This window comes from Oryzias latipes, chromosome 9, assembly GCF_053564925.1.
Source record: "Oryzias latipes strain Hd-rR chromosome 9, Olatipes_Hd-rR_3.1".
NCBI lineage: Eukaryota > Metazoa > Chordata > Actinopteri > Beloniformes > Adrianichthyidae > Oryzias > Oryzias latipes.
In genome coordinates, this window is record NC_136245.1 from 20,334,949 (window position 1) to 20,356,145 (window position 21,197).

Below are 21,197 nucleotides of genomic sequence, written 5' to 3' on the forward strand. Positions count from 1 at the left end.
AACAAGGCCCTTCACATTTAAAGCTCACAGCGATTGCCTTTGCGCCAACCATATACTTCACCTACAGCAATCATCAGGCCTGGTTAAAGTCAGCCAGTTTCACTTGCGACTGACCATGATAACTGCAAAAAACTTCAAAACGCTGTTTATACTTTTCATGCCTAATGACGCGATTTTCTCCAGCATTTTGGTTGTTTGGTATTTTATTTAATGATACATGGAGATCTTTGAGATTCTGGTTATTATTTATATATAAAAGCTTGATTTTCTGAACATGCTTACAACTAAATACACAAGTTTGTGGTTAATTAAGAGAACGTAAGTGGTTAATCATGTTTTATTTATTTATTTATTTATGTTTGGCTATTAAAAGCTTCAACACACCCAAAAACTATACTCAAAAAAAAAAGTTAACTTTGAATTGAATGGCAGCCTGCTTCATATCTAAAGATAAAGTTATTTGCATTAGAAAGTAAATTGGCTATGCAGCAAAAATGAACTGAGTCAAAATGAATTAACCCAGTTATATTTTTAAAATGCAGTAACAGCAGTCTTGTTTTTGAAATCCTGGGCAGCGCAAACCGCAATTTTCGGGGATCCAATTTTTTCTCCACCATTATGTCTTCTAACTGCTCGATATAAGTATAGGTTACATGGTGCAAAATGCACAAAATGCAATGTACTACGGTGTAAAATTCTAATTGTGGGCGATGTCATCAGCTTGTGTCACATTTCACTGTAATCCCTAACAATGGCCTTGGAACTAATGTAACTCAAGCGATTACAAATCGTTATGGCACTTTCCATCAACAATGTACGTTTACCAGTGAATGGTGCATTGTCTATTAAATGTAAAAGGAAAGATACATTTCAATTCATATAAAAAAAAAAACTAAAAAACTGAAAAATTATAAGATTGTCTATATGATATTTGCCAACCTATTTGAACCCCTTCTATGGTTCAAAAAACGTTTATTTTGCCTTCTAACTTAAATACACAAGTCATGTTTTTGTCTATTTTTCAAAAAAATAAATTATAAGATGGGTTTTTGTGCTGGTCTTACAAAGTATATCAAATTTCAAATTAAAAGTCGAATTCAAAGCTTTTGTTTTGTAGATACACACCGGAAACGGAGAGCTAAGCGCACTGCTTCAGCTTGACAGCAGGTATCGCTCTCTCCACTACATCACATCACTGCAGCAGGACCGTGAAGGCAGCATCAGAGGAGAGCGGGCGGCAGCTGGAGCTCACTTGTTCCTCCTCGGCAGAGCCAAAGAGGCGCGCGTGCCTGTGTCCTCTTTAAGGATACTTTACCCTGAAAGGACATCACAGCAACGTCTGCAAAAGGCAGTTTTACACCCTGTCGATAGCGGGGGAGAAGGACAACTTTTGAGAATTTTTCTTTGAAATTCTTACATTTAACGTCATCCCGCTTAACCTTGGAAGTCACACCTGATAGTTGTAGTGCAAGGATGGGACCGCTGCTGCTTGTCATCGCGTTGTGTTTGGGTGCCGCTGTCCCGCGCCATGTGGAAGGTGAGAGGAAAAGCTTTCAGTACTGTTAAACCTCCGCGCAAAGGTGATCGATACTAAGCAGGACATTTTGACGAATCCTAATGAAAGTGATGAAGTATTGATTGATGATGGGCGATTTTTATTTTGAAGTATGAGCTGTGTTTTTGAACATATACGACACTTGTTTTGATCAAACAAACTATAGACACTTTAATTGGATAGAGTTTGTGTACAAGAAAAAAAAAGTAAAATAAAAATAAAACAAAGGGGCATTTTTATTCATCTTCACAGCCATCATCTGATGCATGTCTAGTATTTCGCCTGGAATTTATATGAGAAATTACAATTAATCAGAGTCCAGGTTTAGCTTTCCCATTAAATGCTGTGATGTATTACATTTGAATAAATTAGGATGAATTTCAAAAAGAAAGAAAAGCAAACACAAAGGAGAAGATGCCATGCATGTGTGGAGACAGAGACTAGAAAATAATAGACAGAGCTTTCTCTGTACCAGCCGCACTGTCACCTCATGAAAATAGTCAGCTAGGGCACTGCAAGTTCAATTTTCACTGTTGCCATTAGCCGTCCAGGTTAAATGGGAAATTGCCGCGATCTGGACTGACCTGTAAGACACAAAAGCCCATCCGAACCGTCTGGCATCCGTCCGGCTCTCTTGGGTGACAGAAACGTCTCCGTTCTTCCCAGCTGTGCGTTGCCCACCATTGACACTGAAAAGTACCTGTGGGATTTTCTCCTGTGAAGACAACTACAGCAAGTTAATGGAAGTGGGTCATGCCATTTTCCGTGTCTCCATCAATTTAACAACATGCTTGCCTCAGGAGTCACACATGTCAGACAGACCTCAGTCTCTGCACAGAGAGTGCCTGTAGCACCGTTTCTAAGGCTCCCTAAGCCACAGTGTCAACTCCGAGTCAGCCCCTACAAGATATAATACTCCCTGGATGGCTGTTGTAATGATTGCTTAGGAAAAGTAGGGAGCTACAGTGCTGCAAGTTCACTTTTTCAATTAAAAAAAAAGGCTTTTTGAAAGTTAAAAATACAGCCATGTGTATCTCTTAATCATGCATATCTAAGGGAAATTTGCGGTGCTGCAAAGGGATCTGGGTGCGACTTTTTTCAGGGGCGGATAAAGTTGTAACCTCCTTCACAGCGGGGAGCGGCTTTAAGGAGATTGATGTGAAAGTTATAATGAGTCAAGCGACACTAGTCGAGAGCATTAGGTCGTTCGAAAGCGTTCAAACTTGAGCGTTCAAAGACACTGGGGTTTTTCTTTTCATGATTTCTAAAAGATAGCGAATGGATTAGGAAATAACACAGAAAAACAACAATAAAAAAAACAAAAAAACAGTTGGGGATGTCATGGAGGGCTGCTGGAACAAATCGATGTGGTGCAAACATTCGCCTTCAGCTAAAACAGACAGCATTGTTCCAAGTGAGCGTGCAATACATCACATCCTTTGGTTGGGTGCTGGTTCTCACGCATTGTTTGTCTGAGCACATGACTGTGCCCGGTGTATGTAGTGCCTTTGTGCCTGGATAGTCACTCCTAATGAATTTTATGCATATCAATTTCTGTGTCAGTCTTACTATAATTGCTGCCCAATTAAAGCCTTTTAGGCAGATAGAAAGCCATCTGGAGCGCGTGTGCAATTGTCCGCTGTTAGTGAATCATGATTAGTGTTAATACTTTTGGTTTGCTGCTTGGTCTGAGCAAAGATTGACAGTAATCGGGCTGCAGGAGTTGGACATAGAAGTGCTTGAGTGAAAATGGGAGTGGTGTTGATTATTTGCTGGGAATATCGAATTGAGAGTAAAAAGGGTTGTCTGCTAAGGTAAGAAATTTGCTTAAATGCGGAGATGTGGCATTAGAAATAGAGCATTTGGTTGCGTTCAAAGACAACTCAGAAAAATGTCAACTGCTTTTTTTGAATAGAGAAATATAGCATTCATATGGTTGGCTGTTAAATCACTATTAATGGAAGATTGGAGTTAATGATGGCGGTTTAGCCCTGATAGTAACAGTTAATGTGTCTTTTAATAACAAATTTCAGTAAATAAAAAGGTCAGACCTCTGGTAGACCCTCAGCCAAAGCAATCATGTGCAAATTCAACAAGGTGGACGAGAAAATGGACTCAGCTAACTGACGCCATCTTTTAAAAAAAAAAAAAAATAATTCCACCTATTTATGGGAGTTAATTGAGCCATTAATCCTACTAATATTTGAGTGAAGGATCATTTTTCTCTGACAGTGACAATTTAATGAATAAAGTGCTGTTTGTCTTGTGCTGGTAGTTGGACCTTAGCAGTCCTGCCTACATTTCATGCTTGACTTAATAGCAGGGCACTCGAGGGACGACTATAAGAGCTGCAAGGACACACGGGGAGGAAGCGCTTATCCAAGAACTTTATTAAAGCCATGAGACACAGTGGTAAAAACCAAGCAAAACAATACTTCATTATAAAACAAGAGTTTTAAGTTATTCCTTTTTTTCCCATTTTGTCTTTTTTTTTTTTTTTGCAACTGTGCATGCATGTATCTGTTCCAAAGAGTGCAATTCTACCCCTTAAAATAGTGAAGCTTAGGATGCACGGTGCTTCAGGCCCAGTTCTTGACTCACAAGGTGACTCCAGGCTTATCAGCTCTGCATTTGTACATCAGAGAGAAAAAAATGTGAAAGTGTTCTCGCACCCTTTCCAGATAAAAGACAAACACAAAGGCTGATCAGTGGTAAAAATAGCTTCTTTTCACACACAACCTTCAAGTATGTTGTGTTTTTTTTCTCCTTAATACTTCAAATCAATGTCTGCTTCTATTAAAAAAAAAAAAAAGCCCTCACTGGAAACAATGATTATTAATATTCTCAGACACGTTAAAAGTTATTTGCTGAAAGCTGCACATTTTTGATAGCTGGCTTAAGCAATACATTTTCTGCATTTTAATGAAGCTGGAGTCAAAACTCAAGCCAATACTCTGCCAGGAACAGAGGGCCCTGAAAATAGTAAAAAAAAATGATGATATGAATGTTAATTTGTAGTGTCAGTTCACGTTCAGTGCACACTCATTTTTCTGCTAAGAACACGGAGCAGCTTATCATCTTATAGTCTGAGTAGACCACACACTGGTTTTAAGTAATCCCACTGGGTCACGATTAATGACTCAACTGTGGGCAGCCTCCATGTGTGTGTGTGTGGGTGTGTGTGTTAAAAAACAGCAGATAATAAAGAGCCATGATGGCCTGTCTGAAGGACCTGGACTGTAATAAAACAAAAATAGCCCAAATTAAACCACATTTTGTAACATAGCAAACTTTTTATGCAATTTTGTTACCATTTTTTTAAATGTAAAATTACTGCATAAATCTGAGTTTTTTGCCTGCCAGGAGACAAAATATGTTCCTTCCTTGTTGATAACTAGGGCTGCACGATATGAGAAAAACTCGCGATATGCGATATTAGTGATCAATATTGCGATGATGATATAATTTGCGATAAATTAACAAATAGCAAAAACAACAAAAACATTTCCATTTCACTGCAAAAGTTTAATTTAAATAAGAGTCAAAATACCTTCAATTATTCTCCAAATGACCCTCGTCTAATTAGCAGAGCAACCTCTAACATAAAAGCTTCATCTGATTGGTCAACAATGTGAAGGGCTCCTTCTGATTGGTGAAATGCATAAATGGATTTTTTTTCAATTCTTTAATTAGTTCAAGTTGCCATAAGATTGTTTTAGCACATTTAAGGTTTACCATTTATTGCGATATTCGCTGACTTTTGCAATATGGACATTACACAGCTTGAAATCACGATAACGATAAATTTGCGATTAATTATGATAACCAAACATGTTTCAGTAATATTGACATAAAAGTCACATATTGCAGGGGTTAAAACTTAAGGAAGGAGAGTAATGTACTAAAATATGAGTACATGATAAAAAATGTAACGTAATTGCCATAAGTTCCATTCTGAATTATTTGTCATTAATTAACTGTGCTAAAATGTAACACTCTTTTGCATATTTCCACTTGTTACATGTTGACAATAAATCTTTCGACCTTTATTGCTTAAAAATAGACAAAGAATGCTTTTGAAAGATAACTCAGTTTTAGTTTTTGCAAGCACATAGATGACATCAAACATTGTAAAGACGCGCTCAGGTCTGGACATATAGTCATGTTTTGGGCCATCATTGCTTTAAAAGCATTGCTTATGCTTTGGTAAACCACAGTAGCCATTTTTTGAAAGGATTAGGATCAAAAAATGGTTCTCATTTTCAGAGCGGATCACCAGGGCATCTGGATGTAGTTGAACTTTTGTATCAACTGAACAATTTCCATTCAGTTATAATAAAATAAAATAAAAAAAAGAACTTCTAGCCTTGGGGAACTCTTACATGTTTTCAGCCTTTCATGCTGAGTTGCAACATTATTTTCCTGCAGATTAGGTTGAGGGGATGACTTTTGGTTGGCTTTGTGGTCTTTACAGGTTTTTCTTGTTTGCTAAAACAACATAGTCCTGTTGTAAAATATGTTTAAAAGATAATATGTTGACATCTTATCGTTTGGGGAGATGAAACTGTTTCTAGCACTCAAAGTACTTTTAATATATATAGAGAATAATATACAACAAAAAAGCATGAAGGTGTGCTGATGGATGAGTGTCTGGGAATGTAAAGAGTATGTTTGTAAATGGAGCCAAATCAACAGAAGCCAAACCAAAAGTCTCTCCGAAGCAGGTCTACGGCGGATCTTTTATCCCTGTCTTCGGATTTTTAATAAACCGCCCCTGTGCTGGAGGAGGAGCAAAGGGGCAGGCAGCAGGCACAGACTCATACAGCCCAGGGCTGGAACATTATCAACCATGATGTTTACAGTTACACCACAAGATTACCCAGGCTTTTATTATTGTTAACGTACACCACTACTAATTATTCACTTCATTGTTTACCAGCTAAACATGTCCTTTTAGACGGCTTACATCCAAAAACAGGGAGATTATACAGGTCACCTTGTTACTCTGCTGTCTTCACCTGCTTTTAACAAGGTATTTTACTAAGCTTGGTCTGTTGTTCTTTGGTTTTGAAACCCATCTGATGTCACATAACACTGAGGCAGTTGGTGATTCTCGACTCTTGTGTTTAATAAAGGGATGAAAGTAGGTGGATTGATTCTCAAGTGTACACAGAGCGTCTGCTCGGCCAAATGGAGCAAAGCAGAGTGAGCAGCGTTTGAACATAGACCAAAACATACTTTAGAAACAGCACAAGGAAATGGGGGGGGGGGGGGGGGGGGGGGGGGGGGGGGTTGAGAAAAAACTTTGATTAGGTTGAGATCAGGATCTCAACCTAATCAGACTCCATTCAGCTGCATGAGACAAAGCTGAAGGCAGACGGAAAGCAGGAGCCATTCTGGCAGAGATTCCCGTGGGGGTCCAGACTCTGAACTGCCATTGAATTCAAAGGGTTCTCAAATGAACGATTCAAATTCTCTGTCGATTGAAATAACCACCTCTCTACTCCCATTTCTATGATTTTATGTCTTTCTCCACACGTACCCAACTAGAATTAGAAGAAGGAAATATGTTTATTTTGGCATCATGGGAAGTTTAAAGGCTAAAACCCTTAAGCACTAACTAATGTCTCTGTAGTGGGTGTGTCCACCTCGGCCCGTAAGCACAACACATGATTTTTGGATAAACTGCAGCAATGTTCCAGCTTTAATGTCTGAGAAATTGTTTCAACCGGTTTAGGTTTGCTTGGATTCCAAATGTTAAAACTGCAATGCAATTTTCAGAAATAATGAAACCCTTGGCTGTAGGAATGAACCAAATGTGGTTATATTTCCGCGCTTATCCACAAAACCAATTGTATTCTTATAAAAAAAAAAACAACAAGCTTTAGCCTGTAATAGTTGGGTATTTGTCCTTGTCCTTCTCTCTATCTTCTAACCATTCAGCCTCCTTCTACCTTTTTTTTCCCACCAGAATACACTTGAAGGATTTTCTTTTCCATATAAATAAAGCTAGAAACAATGTTGCAAGTATTTATTTCCTGCATGCTGTGCACCTGGGAAGGGAAGCCAGTCAAGCCGTAATAACATTGAGGAGTTGAAGCAATCAAGCTTTGCTCCAATCTGATAGTGTCTGTGCTTGGTTTTGTCACACCAGCACATTTTTAATAAATCGGTCTCCTTATTTGAGCTCAGTGGCTTAAATTGTGACATCTAACAAGCACTGGGTAGACGTGACCAAATCACGCTCTTGTCATTTTCATGGACAGAAAGTGGCTTCAAATTTTTGTACTAATGTGCTGTTTGATATTTGTCTTTGTTTCCTTTTACCTTATATGTTATCTGTCTGACCGTCTGTTCTCTCTCCCATTCATCTGCCCTGATACAAAGTATAGAATGACTTCAGGCAAAATTGACATTTTTGCTGTCAAAGATTGATCTGCTATTACTAAAGGATTATGCGAATACTAAAAATTTCCTTGATGTCAAATCAGATAGAAATATAGAATTGAAATGAAAAAAAAAAACAGTTTTTGTCTGTTTTTCCCCCTTTCTTTTAACATTTGACATAGCTTTACATGACAAACGACTGATACATATGGAGGAAGGCAAAACCCAAGCTGGTCAGACTGTGTAACTGTGTTCTAAATAAAAGCAGAAATGATTTCATGTCATCAGATATGGTGATCAAAGGAAGATATGTGGGATTTAGAGTAGGACAATCTTTTCTGAGAAGAGGATCACATGACTCTTGGATGTAAAATACAGTCACAAATGAAGATGTAGCTCCTCAGTAAACACTGACAGAACTTTTCCGATTTAAATAAAGGATTTAGGAAGCTAAAGCCCACATAAGTTGCTGCAGTCACTGCCAGAATCGTCAAACAGATGTACAGATCAGTACATGTTTATTTTATTTTCAATTAATGTTGCTGTTTTAATGCATATCTGTACAAATCCTCTTCTATATTCTACAGAAGTTCAGACCATCCTTTTTCTGCCACTTTTCAAAGTTTCTTTAGTGAAAACAATGGGAGAAATGCGTCTATGAACTGTCACTGATCTCTTCTATGTAAAAGCTGACCTTAGTTTTGTTCGTGCAGATTTTTTTTCTCCTTACAGCTCCAGTAGCATTGCTCCGCACGCTGGTTTTTGTCACGCAGTTTGCTTCTAAATTAAGGCTCTCTGCAGTTTAGCTGCTATATTATTCATCACTGTTTGAGCTGTATAAAATATTAATTTGTGTGGTCCTATAAACCCGACTCTCTGCACCAAGCTAGGTGTGGGAAGCACAAATGCATGCAGGAATTAGTGATGACTCTACCCGTCTGGCTAAAATTAGCAGATGGAAAAAGTTAAAAAGTGTAAACTAGTCCCTCTTCCCTCTTTTTGTTTGTCCTTTCTTGCACGACACACTCACACAACCTGTGAGCTTTAGTTTGAGGCTTTATGTGGATCTGTCCACCACATTTCGACAACAATTTTCTTTAAATTGACCTTCTCGTTTTGCAAATGCATGCTTATCTGGGCGTCTGCCGTTTAATAGTGCAGTAAATCAGTCAAGCAAATACACAGAAAGACTAATATTTGAACTGTGTGCATACTCAGTGACACACACACACAGATAGAGGAAAAAAAAGGAGGTAAAATATATCATATTTGAAGGTTCAGTTGTAACCCTTGATGACACATCAGCAGTTGTAAGGCTGCTATATGCAAAGCCTTTTCTGGCTCCACAAACAGCCTCTTTGAGTAAGTCCTCCTGCTACAGTGTGAAACTCAGCCCCTCACAAGTGGTGAGCAGGATGAAAAAATTGAATTTGTCAAGCCTGCCCTTTTTGGTATAAACAGTGCACAGCTTTGAAAAGTGTGTGTGATGTTTGGGAGTAAACCACCTCTTCACGCTTTTCCAGCATGCATTTCATGGAGTCGAGTATTATCACTAACTCTCTTACGGAGTTTTGTTAGTCAAACAAACAGTTGCATTGTGGGAAAGACCTGTTGTGTGTTGAAACAGGGAAAAATGCCTGACTGTGTGTTACTTGCAACGACCCAGTAAGTAATAGAAAACTATCATGCTGCTCTAAAAGACCTGCTGTGACATTTGCATACCTCTCCTGTTCAGAGCCCGGGCACAAATTTACATGATCTCATCTGTTTCAGACTCTTGACTGATGATGTGATATTTACCCAAAGCACCCCCTATATGACTTGCAGGATGGTTTTGCACTCACCAGTTGACCTGAGCAGGTAGAGAAACGCTGAAGATGAGTGGAGAAGTTACTTAAATAGAAACATGACAGTGACTTAGAAGATGCAGAGCGGACTTTGATGTGCCTGCCAGCCTGGGAGCCAAAGCTCAGTTGGTAGTAGATGTATTTTTTTGAGATTTGCACAAGTCACATTTGCCTTAAAAGGTCTGACGTTAAATATTACTGGGAGATTCATAGGCTCTGAACATATTCTACTCATGCCTTTTCACTTTTTTTACCTGCATATTTAACCAGAGCAAAGGGGTTTTCTGATAGAGGTTCGGATTTTTTTTTTTTGTGGCAATTTTAAGTGATCTTTTTTAAAGCAGTGTACCTGTCTGGCTAACGAGTGCAAGACGAAGGCTTATGTAATGCTCTCATATGTTCCTGATTTACAGGCAGCTGCAAAAAAATTGCATCTCATATCGCAAATTTATTATTTCGAATGAGCAAAAATCCTTTTTTCCCTCATGTCAGCAGAGCAACTGTGGTTTCAGACCGTCTGTTGGCCAAGAAATAGCCAGAGATGTCATTTCCCTGAATAGCAAAAATGTCTGAATGCACTTTGATTTTAGTCGAACATGTACAAGCTTTGCTCTTTTTTTTTTAACCCGATGAATTGTTTTTTGAAGCTATCTGTGTTATGCTAACTTCAAACACTCTTAAAAACTGTCACAGAAGACTGTTTGAATGTAGTGCTACTCAAGTCTTTGTGAATTTTTAATCAGACCATTGCTCATAGAGAAATTGTCTGTGTGGCCAAATCTGTCTCACATCCAAAATGCCACATGGAAAACATCATGGCAACAAGAAAGCTAATGAGGAAACCATTTAATGAACAGGGGCAAAAGAAGTGCCGCGCCGAGCCGTTGAATATGCATTAATCCTGAAAACTGACACACTTTTCACCAAAAACGCGTTTTCCCCTTTTCCTATTTAACTTCCAGCGCCTGTTAATCTGCAGTAGCACTTTTCATCACAGACTTCAGTCTCTCCACAGAGCGGATTCAGATGAGATGTGAGCCGCACTTCTTTATACATCTTTGATGAATCTTTTTAGGCTGCTCCTGGGATAAAAGCATGAATGTGGGAGATCTTGTCTGGAAAAAAGGTACAAAAGATGGGAGATGTCCAAGTTTGTAATGAGGCTAGCAAGGCTCTTGGCTCACAAGCAAACTAGGGCATCTGTAATGAGCGTGCAGAGATGAGGGGATGGGGACAGAGAAGAAAGAGAGGCGCGCTGCAAACCTGCATTTAGCCAAAAGCTTTACTGTCAGCCGTACAATAAATGCGTGGAGAAAGGAGGTGTCAATCATATTAGAGCTCCCACTTAACAGAACCCCAAACACATTTGGTAATTACTCCTCCCCTCATGCCTTAAGGCTAATTCTTGGAACTAATCGAGTGAATTTTTTCTTTTAAGAACATGAGGTTTTGCAAGAATTTCCGATATTAGATAACACAAAACAGATCTTGTCTGTAATAGAAACACAAACAGTTATCAACCATTAAAGTAAACATAGTTTATAACCAAGGATTTGATTAATACTGTATAGCTCTGCTCTGCACTGAAAGATGCTTGCGTACGATAGATAATGCCTCATTGCCAGGGCGACATGTAGTGGCAGAGATATTGTGAATCCATTGAAATATTTTTGAAGCCAAATTGGCTTTCCTGGCTCTTAATTAGCAAGAAGCTGAAATAGAGCGCTCGAGAGTGATATTAATTAGCACAATCCATCAAAAGGCATTGTTATTATGTTTCCGTGCCAGTCTGTTCTTTTGACAAAGGGAGGGGAACCCGGCGTTGTTTAATAGTGCCTGCTCTTGACTTTTGATTACCATATAGTTAGGTAGTGAGGTTTAATAACCTAGACCTAATTTGTCTGCAGAACTGTCATGTTTGTCAAATATCTGTTCCAAATAGATTCTGTAAGCTTGTCTCAAACAGAACCAATATGTGTCATGATCAACATTAATTACACTTCACCATAGGCCTAAAGGGATAGTTAGGAAAACCTCATTAACTTACCCCTGAATGATTTATATCGGTTAGAGCACCAGTTTAATACGGGGGTTTAAATGAGGATTTCAGTTTTTTGAGCAGTGAGCCCCCACCAGGTCCCGCTCTGCCTCAGGGATCTCTGGAATGAACCCGATAAAAGGAAATAGTGATGTTTGTAAAAAATAAATGCAGCTAGTTTGTGATGAAGAGTATCTTAGATGATGTTTAGTGATTGCATTTTTTTATTTGATTAAACAACAAGGTTGTAATAAATCTTCTAACAAAAGCAGTTAATAATTACCCCTGTAAAGACCTATGCTGCTCTGAGGCCTTTTGCATAGAAAACATGATATAATAGCCTTTTTACTCTGCCCAATATTACCTTTGAACCCTCACTTCTATGTGATTGCTGTTCTTTTCACCAACTCTCTGCTGAGAATTGCGGAGACTCCAGGGTTTTGCTTCTGCGTGGAGTATGCTTTCATCTCCAGGAACTTAAGTTCCTAAATGTTGGACAATCCTGGGGACTTTGCAGGTCCGGGTTGGAGAGCACTGATACTGACCCAAGCCCATAATGAGGCAAGGCATTGATCTTATTCTGAGACAAAATCCCTGCATGCACCTCTGTAGGGCTCATACAGGATGTACAGTATTGACAGCAGAAGGAAGGACTTGCATATTCTTAAAAGGACGGGGACCTTAAGATTAAAACTCTGCTTTTTAAACGTTTTTTTACTCTGCATAGTTCAGGTTTTAGCCACACAGCACCGTAGCCTCCAGGTCTTATCTGAAATTTAGAGCTCCTGTGGGAGTATAACTCAAAGGACAGTTTGAAAGCTGAGCTTGATTTATTCTCACTGTGAAGGTAAGGTTGAGGTCTTAAACAATTACAAGCATTTCTTGAGAAGTGCCCCTAAACAGGAATACCTCACACATGCAGGACGGTCCTTTGAGCTCTCCGCCTAGGTGGGGGTTTGACGGCAGTAAAAGCTGTTTTTTTTTTTTTTTAACAAGGACTGCAAAGACCAAACTGGGTGCAGACCTTTGAAATGTTAATAACATTTGCCGAAGCTGTAAAATCTCTCAGCCTCTCTGTGACCAAAGTTCAAAAAAATATATTGATTATGGATGCGGATTGTTGGTTAAAAAAACCCGGGTCTTACGGTTTACTTGCACAGAGCTCTAGTGTGCATTGATGGAAAATGCAATGCAGCAAAACATATTTATTAAAAATCCCCAACATCATACATGTATACGCATGTATGTAGATGTGTCCGTGTCAGCGTGCAGTCGTCTTAAATCCAGCACTCACTCTGGATTTATGGTTTTCAGGCAACGTAGGTGGTACTGGACCTTTAAAGTGCACACACACTGACACCAGCTGAGAGTGGAGGAAATAGTGTGGAGGAAAAAAAACCCACAAAGTTTTCTTTTTTGTTTATTGCTGAGTTTCAAGAAAAGATAAAGGCCAATGCTGTTTCTAATATAAATATAAAAATAGAAATGCAGAAATTCTCTAAGAGCAGAAAAAGTGACTCTTATAATACATTTTTCTCGAGTTCATACGTTTTAGTGTCATCTCTGACACTCCAATGAAAATTGTGTTTTTAATGTTTTCTTGTGGTATTTTTCTCATTGGGGAGGACATATATAGAAAAAAATTAAACTTCAAATAGCATTTCTGAGTATTTCTGTATTTAAATCATTGTGAATCAGGAGCAGAAGAAAAAAAATCCAGTTGGAAAAAGTCTGTAGCAGTGACACAGCGACTACGATCGGCAGGCCACAAGCTTCCTGCTCCGCTCCATTCCGATGCATCCACATGGAGATGACTAGATCCACGTACATCTTTGTTTTTCCTGTCCGAGCTGCCATCTGGCTCACAACTGTACGGCTGGATAGCTTCTATATTGCATGCTATTTTTGTTTTTTGGTGCTGTGAGGGGTTGTACGCTAACGGGAGAGAGTGTAAACAAAGAGATCACAGGAAATGAGGGTAGGCCTACTCTGTTCTAACAGTCCCCCCATAACTCAGAGGTGAATTTCTAATGAACTACTGCCGCTCTGCAGAAACTACAAAACGACACAGTTTTTTTTCATTTTGTCTAAAAACGGCATAGTTATAATTAAAAGATCACTGCAAACACTTTTAGAATAGATCAAAAGATGATCAAAATGGGACTTTAAAAAAGAAAATAGCTTCTTGGTGATGATTGTCAATATTTAGCACTTTTAAAGTAATGTGTAGTCTTTTCATAGGCATTCTCTGATTTAATATAACATTATTTGTTCTATGGGCTGCTTTCAGCTTCTTCTGTTTCATGGTGTCATTGCTCTCCAGGTTCTTTTCTCTTTCACTCCTTCTATCTCAGTCCCTGTTTTCTGTACAGAGCAGTTTCTGAACAATACGCTGCATATGCTTCTGAGTTCCTGGGACCACGCTGTGTCTTTTTAGTCTTCCAGGGATATTTAACATTTTCAGCCCTCGCTAAACATCTTCTATCTCTTCTCATTCGCCCCTCCTCCCCGAGGCCAACGCAAGTTTATTCCCTCTGGCGATTACATCCAATTAGGAAGAGTGAGGCTTTCACCCCTCCTTCGTTCCTCCGCTAACAATGCGGGATGGGGGCTCGGTGCGTCAGGGCTTTTCCCGTCTCTTCTTTGATGTAACAAAATACACTCTTGGAAAGGAAACAAAGATCCAGTTTATTTTTTTGTGTTGGGATTCATTTATCATTTGGTGAATGTTGAAAGAGGAGCTCTGGATGTGGACAGCTACCCTGAAATCTGTGTAAATATTTGCCTGCATATAGTCATTTTAATTCTAAATTAGAGATTCATTATTTTTCTTTTTATCAACACTGTCATCCGATTGTGCAGCTTTGATATTTGTCTTAGAAGTGTGAGATTGGTGAGATTGTGCATAGGCCACATGTATGTACAGAAAAGTATTTAAAAAAAAACAAGTTTTTTGATAAATTTGTCAATAAAAACAAAAGTTAAAAAAACATATCTATATATATAATATCTATATATCTAATATATAATTATTTTTAATGTTTGTCAGAAGTATCAGGTTAAAAAACGTGTTACTTGTAACACACTTTTAGTATAATTTCATTTCTTCTTCCCGGATTTTGCATTTTTGTGAGAGATTTCTAGACAGAATGAGAGCCATTAGATACTTTTTACAGGGGTTCTCCTGTTCTTATGATTTTTCTTGTTCCTTTTGTCCTTAATCTTGTTTTTCTTTTTCCTATTTTTTTGCTGTTACAGCTCCTGTTTTATTAAGGCAACATGGCTTAACCTTTGGGGCTCCTTGTCTAATAATTGAAGTAAACAATGGTGTGTACACAAAAAGGATGGAAATTACCATAAGGTGTCTGAAAACAGCTCGTGCTGCACGCGCTCCAGGATTCAGCGATAACATTCGCCTTTGTTTATTAGTTTTGCTCATTTCCACTGAACTTGACCTGGATACGTGCCGCTGAAGGCGCTGTTTCTTTAAACTGCGCCTGGGCCTTTAGGATGTACCCTATCCTGCCTTTTGTAGCTTGACTTATCTGCTGGGAACTCTCAATTCTATTTCTTTTTCCATTCATCTTTAATCCTTTTAATTTCTCCTTTTTGGTGCTACAGATCCAAAAAGTACACATTCTCCCTTAACTTCTAACTTCTCTTAAATTTGATAAGATGAGTGTTTAAAACCAAACTGTGTTGCCATCTTACATTAGTCATTTACACTGTACTGCTGTGTATGCCAGTCTTCTGACTTTAAAAAAGAAAGGCCACAGTGTTAATTGAAATTGTTTTGGGATCATAAACACTTGCATATTTTGAAGTCTTTTTTTTTTTTTTTTTTAAATTTCTTTTAGATTTACCTAGATTTTCTAGACAGCCTCAACTTTCACTACAAGGTTTTCACATTTCATCAACATCTTTCATTCAGTCTTTTTTTTTCACTCCTGTATTCTTTAGGTAGGTTCCCAGCATTATGTTTGGCTTTACTTTCATCAACTTTAAAGTAAAGGCTATAAGGCAAGACTACGTCATACATCACACACCTGGTTTTTTTATATACTCAGATTTTCAGATGTTCAAGCTTTTGAGATCTTTGCCTTAAACATCTAAAAGATGTTGGAAATAATAAAACTAGTACTCTTTTTCTGACAGGAGGTGGATTTGTTTATTATTTTCCACTTCTACACATCAGCCACTTGTTAATAGAAGACTCTAAGGCTGCACTCTTGCTCCTCTGACAATAGAGCAGAATGAGGACGGATGGGTTATTTACTCAAAAAGAGATGCTGTTTACCACTTCATTTGGCATAAAGGGGTATGATACCGCACCTCCGTGCCATTAGTTTGAAGACGGCTAATGATAAGGAAGTGCTTCAACAAAGCCTCCCTAATTAATGTTGGTATTGTGTTTGTGAGTCATTTCACAGTTAGCCACCCACTCCACAGCAAGATGATTTTATGTTAATAAGCAGTGCTCTGATGGAATAAACACTTAAAAAAGATGATGGTATGTGGGAGATGGATGTTCAGAGAGCATCTGCTGTTGTCTGCAGGGTGACTATGCGTGTGCTGATGCATGTGTGCGTATCAACTACAGACTCCGAGACATTTATTCCATATATTCAATGCTAATGCACAAACTTTGGCCGGTAAATCAAATTCAGGTGTGTGAAACAGTGTTACACAAATTAATAAATAAATAAAGTTAATAATAATCATTTCAACTTTTAATTTTAAAACTGTACTTTTAAGATTATTTCTCTTTCACATTTATAGTTTTTTTTTTAATTGGGCAATACAACTTTCTAAGCTGCAACTTGAATCATGTGCTAATTAAAGGCAATTATGTTGCAAATTAAATTGGTTTATATTAACATTTTTAATTACAACTTTTTAAACCCACCATACCTGATTGAAACAGCCCCTGTCTCGTACTGGCTGCTCTTTACAGGAGACAAACAGGAAATCCAAAACACTTTTATGGATGATATTCATAACTGGAGACACTTGACAGACACGGATGAGATTTACAAGTCTCACCTAGTGTCAGGGCTGGCAGCATTAGCAGTGACAACTAACTGTCATTCTCTATGTCGCACTGTTAAACTGGAATGCCATCCAATACTCAGATTGTTTTTTTTGCATTGACTTCTATAAAGGGGAAAGGAGACAGTTTTAGGAAAGCAAGGGTTCATTCTTTAGGATGCCTCACATCCATGTAATTCCTAATTCCCTATATACAGTGTAAACAAATAGCATAAACTTAACACATATTAAAAAGACTAGGGGCAGAGAATACTTAATTGATATCTTAATGTCTTACTCAAGTCGCTCAAAATTGTGCATCAATTTGTTCAATTATAACTAAAAACAAGTTGTGGCTTATTTCAATATTTTATAACCTGAATGATCAAGATTTATCCTGTACATTTGCTTTCTTTTTGTTTTAGTCTACTTCTGTGACAGGTAGACTGTGATTAAATACTTTGATGATGTAATTTCCTGCCATTTCACACTTTATTTAAGGTGAAGCTTTTCTTCACTTCATGCAGCATACCATATTTACTTTCTGCTTTGTTTTGTTCCAATCTTTTGAAAAAAGGTTTTCGTAGTTTTGCACTAGGGTTCTGAATTGAAATTTGTTGAGAAGGTTCTTAGACGAGTCCCAGGCAAGGATGTGTTCTTGGTTAGTTACAGCTGCTTGATTGATTATTTTTCTCTGATTATATTGTTCGCATGTGTGTGCATATAAACCAAGTTCCAACGACTCCTCTGGGTTTTCAACGTTAACAACTAACATGCTTATTGTGAAACTTTATTACTCCTCTAAAAGAGACTAGATTAAAGTAGCATCTAGAGAAGAATGAACACACACTGCACATTCTTTCTTTTCACATGTTGTATTCATGTTGGGTTTAATGTTTTATGTGTACCCTCATTCTCAGGTAGGTGTATGTGTGTGTATTTTATGAATGCCTTTCTTTTTGAAGGTTTTCATACTTGCTCGTCTTGTGCAGTCACACCTCTATCTTGACTGAACACCTTGAGGCCATATCAGGCTTCCACTGGACAGGCTAGATGGTTCCTATTAAGATTATTGATGGTTATTACTGCCTGCTGGCTGTCAGTCAGTCAGATTAAACCAATATGTCCTAGGATAGAGGCTTATCGTGCCATAGAAAGGACTCTCACCTGGGAAGGAGGGACAATTTAAATAATTAATCTCTAAAGATGTTCATGTATTACAAATGCATAAGGGGTTGTCTCAGTGTGCATCAATCTTTGAGTGTTTATTGTATAAAATAGTATGATATTCTTCTTGTCCAGTAGCTGACACTCCTGCTCACTACTTCTTAGGTTAATTCATGGTAAGTACAAAAAAAAACATAAAAACTGCCCATTTAAGAAATTACCAATGAAATTACCAATTACCTGCTCTTTTTACTTGTAGGGAAATCACGGTTTTGTTGAGGGCTTTTGTGCGAGACTCTATTGAAAGAGATGCACTGCAGTTGCAAAATCTTGCTTATCTGTGCAAGTCAAAGAAATATGTACACTTGAATTTTTTTCTTTGAGAACACCCATTCGATTCTGCACGATGAAAATAAAGCCATAAGTGCAGAGCATCTTGACCTGAGTTATATTCCCTTTTTCACAAACACTCATAAAACAGCAATTGGGTGTGACAAAATAAAGCTTGAAGCTCTGGTATAAATGTTGCAGTCCATGTTTGAAGGGGGAAGAATGATGAGTAGAATTCCAGAAACATCATACTTTGTTACGGCAAGAGGTTGAGGAAGTACCCAGACGCAGAGAGGATGAAGGAGGCAGGAGGTTGCAGGGGAGTGGGAGCTTTAATACTCAAAAACGAAACAAAACTACAAACCAAAACCACTGCTGTCGGCAGGCAAACTCGAAACACTAGAAACAGGTGATATACACGAACCGGGGTGGGACAGCATAATAACACACTATGGACCAGCACAGGAGGAAGGGAAGGACAGGACTTAAATACATATAGGACTGACGAGACACAGGTGAACACAATCAGGACAGATGGGGACCAAAGTAAAACTCAAAGCCAAAGTACAAAACAGGAACCTTTCAAAATACAACAGGAAGTGAACTAAAAACACGCCAGAACAAAAAGAGAATCAAACCACAAAGGCAAAGAACTGAAACCGTAACATACTTACTGTTAAGCATGGGGGTGGAAGCATAATGCTTCAGAACTGTTCTTCCTCACAGGGGACAGGTATTTTGATCAGTATTTTTAGACAAAAACCTTTTTCCATCAGTGAGAGCATTGAGGATGAAATATGGCTGGATCTTCCAGCATGACCTTAAACACATCGTCTAGGCAATTACTAGGTAATAAAAAATAAAATAAAACATTTTTAGGTTCTGGGGTAGTCTCCAGATCTCAATCTAAAAAGATAATCTGTGGAAGGAATAGTCTGTTATCCAGTGATACCCCAAAAACATCACAGCTCTTCAGAAGATCTTAATGGATGAATGGGCCAAAATAGCAGCTACAGTGTGTGCAAACCTGGTTAAAACTTACAGGTAACCTTTTGACTTCTGTCATTTGGCAACCAGGGTTTCATTGCAAAGCACAGAAGTGAACAATTTATTTTCTTTATTATTGCACAAATAAATTATTTTAAAGTCATACAACATGATTTCCTGTGTCCTCTTCTCACATTGTTTCTCACAGCTGAAGTGTGCCTATCACAAACCTCCCTCATCTTTTTTAGTTGTACATCTTGTGGAGTTGGTGGCTGCCAAATACCTTTTTGCCCCCTGTATGTATGAATGTTTTTGTTAGACTCAATAATGTTCATGCAAAATAAAAAAAATAAAAGCTTTGCAACGGTGCCAACACCGTTTGCATGCTTCTATAGGGAACAGGAGCCAATCGTTTTGCACACTTATGCAATCTTGTGATTCACCACTTCAACACTTGGATAAACAAAAACAGCAGCTAAAACTTCATCTTTCCCCTCTATCTTCTCAGCCTGTGTATTTATGTGTGGGAGTAAAAAGTTGTCTGCACTTGGAGGCATATTTTATTCTCTGCTGCTATTCCCTTTGTTAGTGTGTAATTGTGTGTGTATACTGTATTTGTCTGAAGAATTGCAAGTGTGTGCCTTGACCCTTATGGTAAGAGAGGAGAAGAAAGGCTGATAAAAAAAAAAAAAACCCACACTAAGTGAAGCGTGGAATATGCTTGGTTGAGGATTACATTGGCTCATGTGCATGGGAAAACACAAAAGGGAAGCTTCTGCTGCCAGACAAATGAGAGGCTGACGAAGTGCTTGCTTTTGCCTTTGTGTGACTCTCAACTTCAGCTTTCCTTTAAATTTCAAGCTGTATGAAAGACTGCTTATTTCTTATTTCAAAATTCACAACACTCTTTCTTCCATTGTGTTTGTAGACACCGCTTTGCTGAGTGGTGTTTAAATGTGTTACTTTGCTATTATTCTAGTTTTTCTTACATTTTTATCAACATAATTTGCTCATTTTGCTATAAAGTGGTTCTAAAAGATTTAATTTCATTAATGATATGCCTATAGACTACCAATGTATGTCCAGCTTTTAACTCTTATTTTAAATAGGTAAAGGTATTGGTCTAAAACTAGACAAAAATGTCTTGTTTTTAAGGATGGAACAAACAGTAGGTCAGGTTCTAAATACATAAGTAGGATCAAACGTTTCTTTCTGAATTTTGCTTACTTTTAACCTGAGTCGGGCCTTGTCCAGTCTCCTGTGGGTCCATTTATGATGACTCATTGTAAGACCATTCGTTTTTTTAACCCTTTAACATCAGAAATGTCGCTCTTCGAAATACAGTTACTCTTCAACTGTTTATGTGATCTACATGAATCAGCTTATTCTGACGCAGAAAAAAGTGGCTTTGCACCGTTATGCAACATGTTACTGATAATCAGCACAAAGCCGCTTTTTTCTTCAATACAGAATCAGCAGATTTTAATTGATTGTTTAAGATATTTTGCTGCTGTTAAGTGTTGCATGTCAGTGCAACGCTTGCTTTTCTCTCTTTCAAAATACGCTGGATTTAAGTTAAATGCGCAAATGGTTGAAAAGTTTGGGGAATTGAAAGAATGTGAAGCTAAAACTCCGGTGCTAAAGGGTTAAGTTCTAGTGGTTGCTTTTTTTAGTAGTCATCAAATACTTAGACGAGGGGTTTCAAACGCAATTGTACAGGGAGCCGTAAACCAAAACACAATTTTGGTCACAGGCTAAACAGGATAAACATTTATTGAACATTCATCCACTAAACTTTTAAAACTTTAAAACTTTTGAGACATAACTTCTTTGAACAATAATATGAATAAAAACAAAA

The 21,197-nt window shown here is 38.0% G+C and overlaps 1 protein-coding gene across 3 annotated transcripts in view; it reads left to right on the top strand.

Moving 5' to 3' along the window:
* The first annotated feature begins 1,166 nt into the window (after positions 1-1,166).
* edil3a (EGF like and discoidin domains 3a) overlaps positions 1,167-21,197 on the top strand; it is a 130,906-nt gene continuing 110,875 nt past the window's right edge. The window contains exon 1 of one of the 3 annotated variants that reach the window (XM_011479264.4): positions 1,167-1,537. In XM_011479264.4, coding sequence (XP_011477566.1) covers positions 1,474-1,537 — 64 coding nt within the window. In that variant the 5' untranslated portion in view covers positions 1,167-1,473. The remainder of the gene's footprint in view (positions 1,538-21,197) is intronic. The other 2 variants (XM_011479262.4, XM_011479263.4) reach the window with 2 other exon arrangements.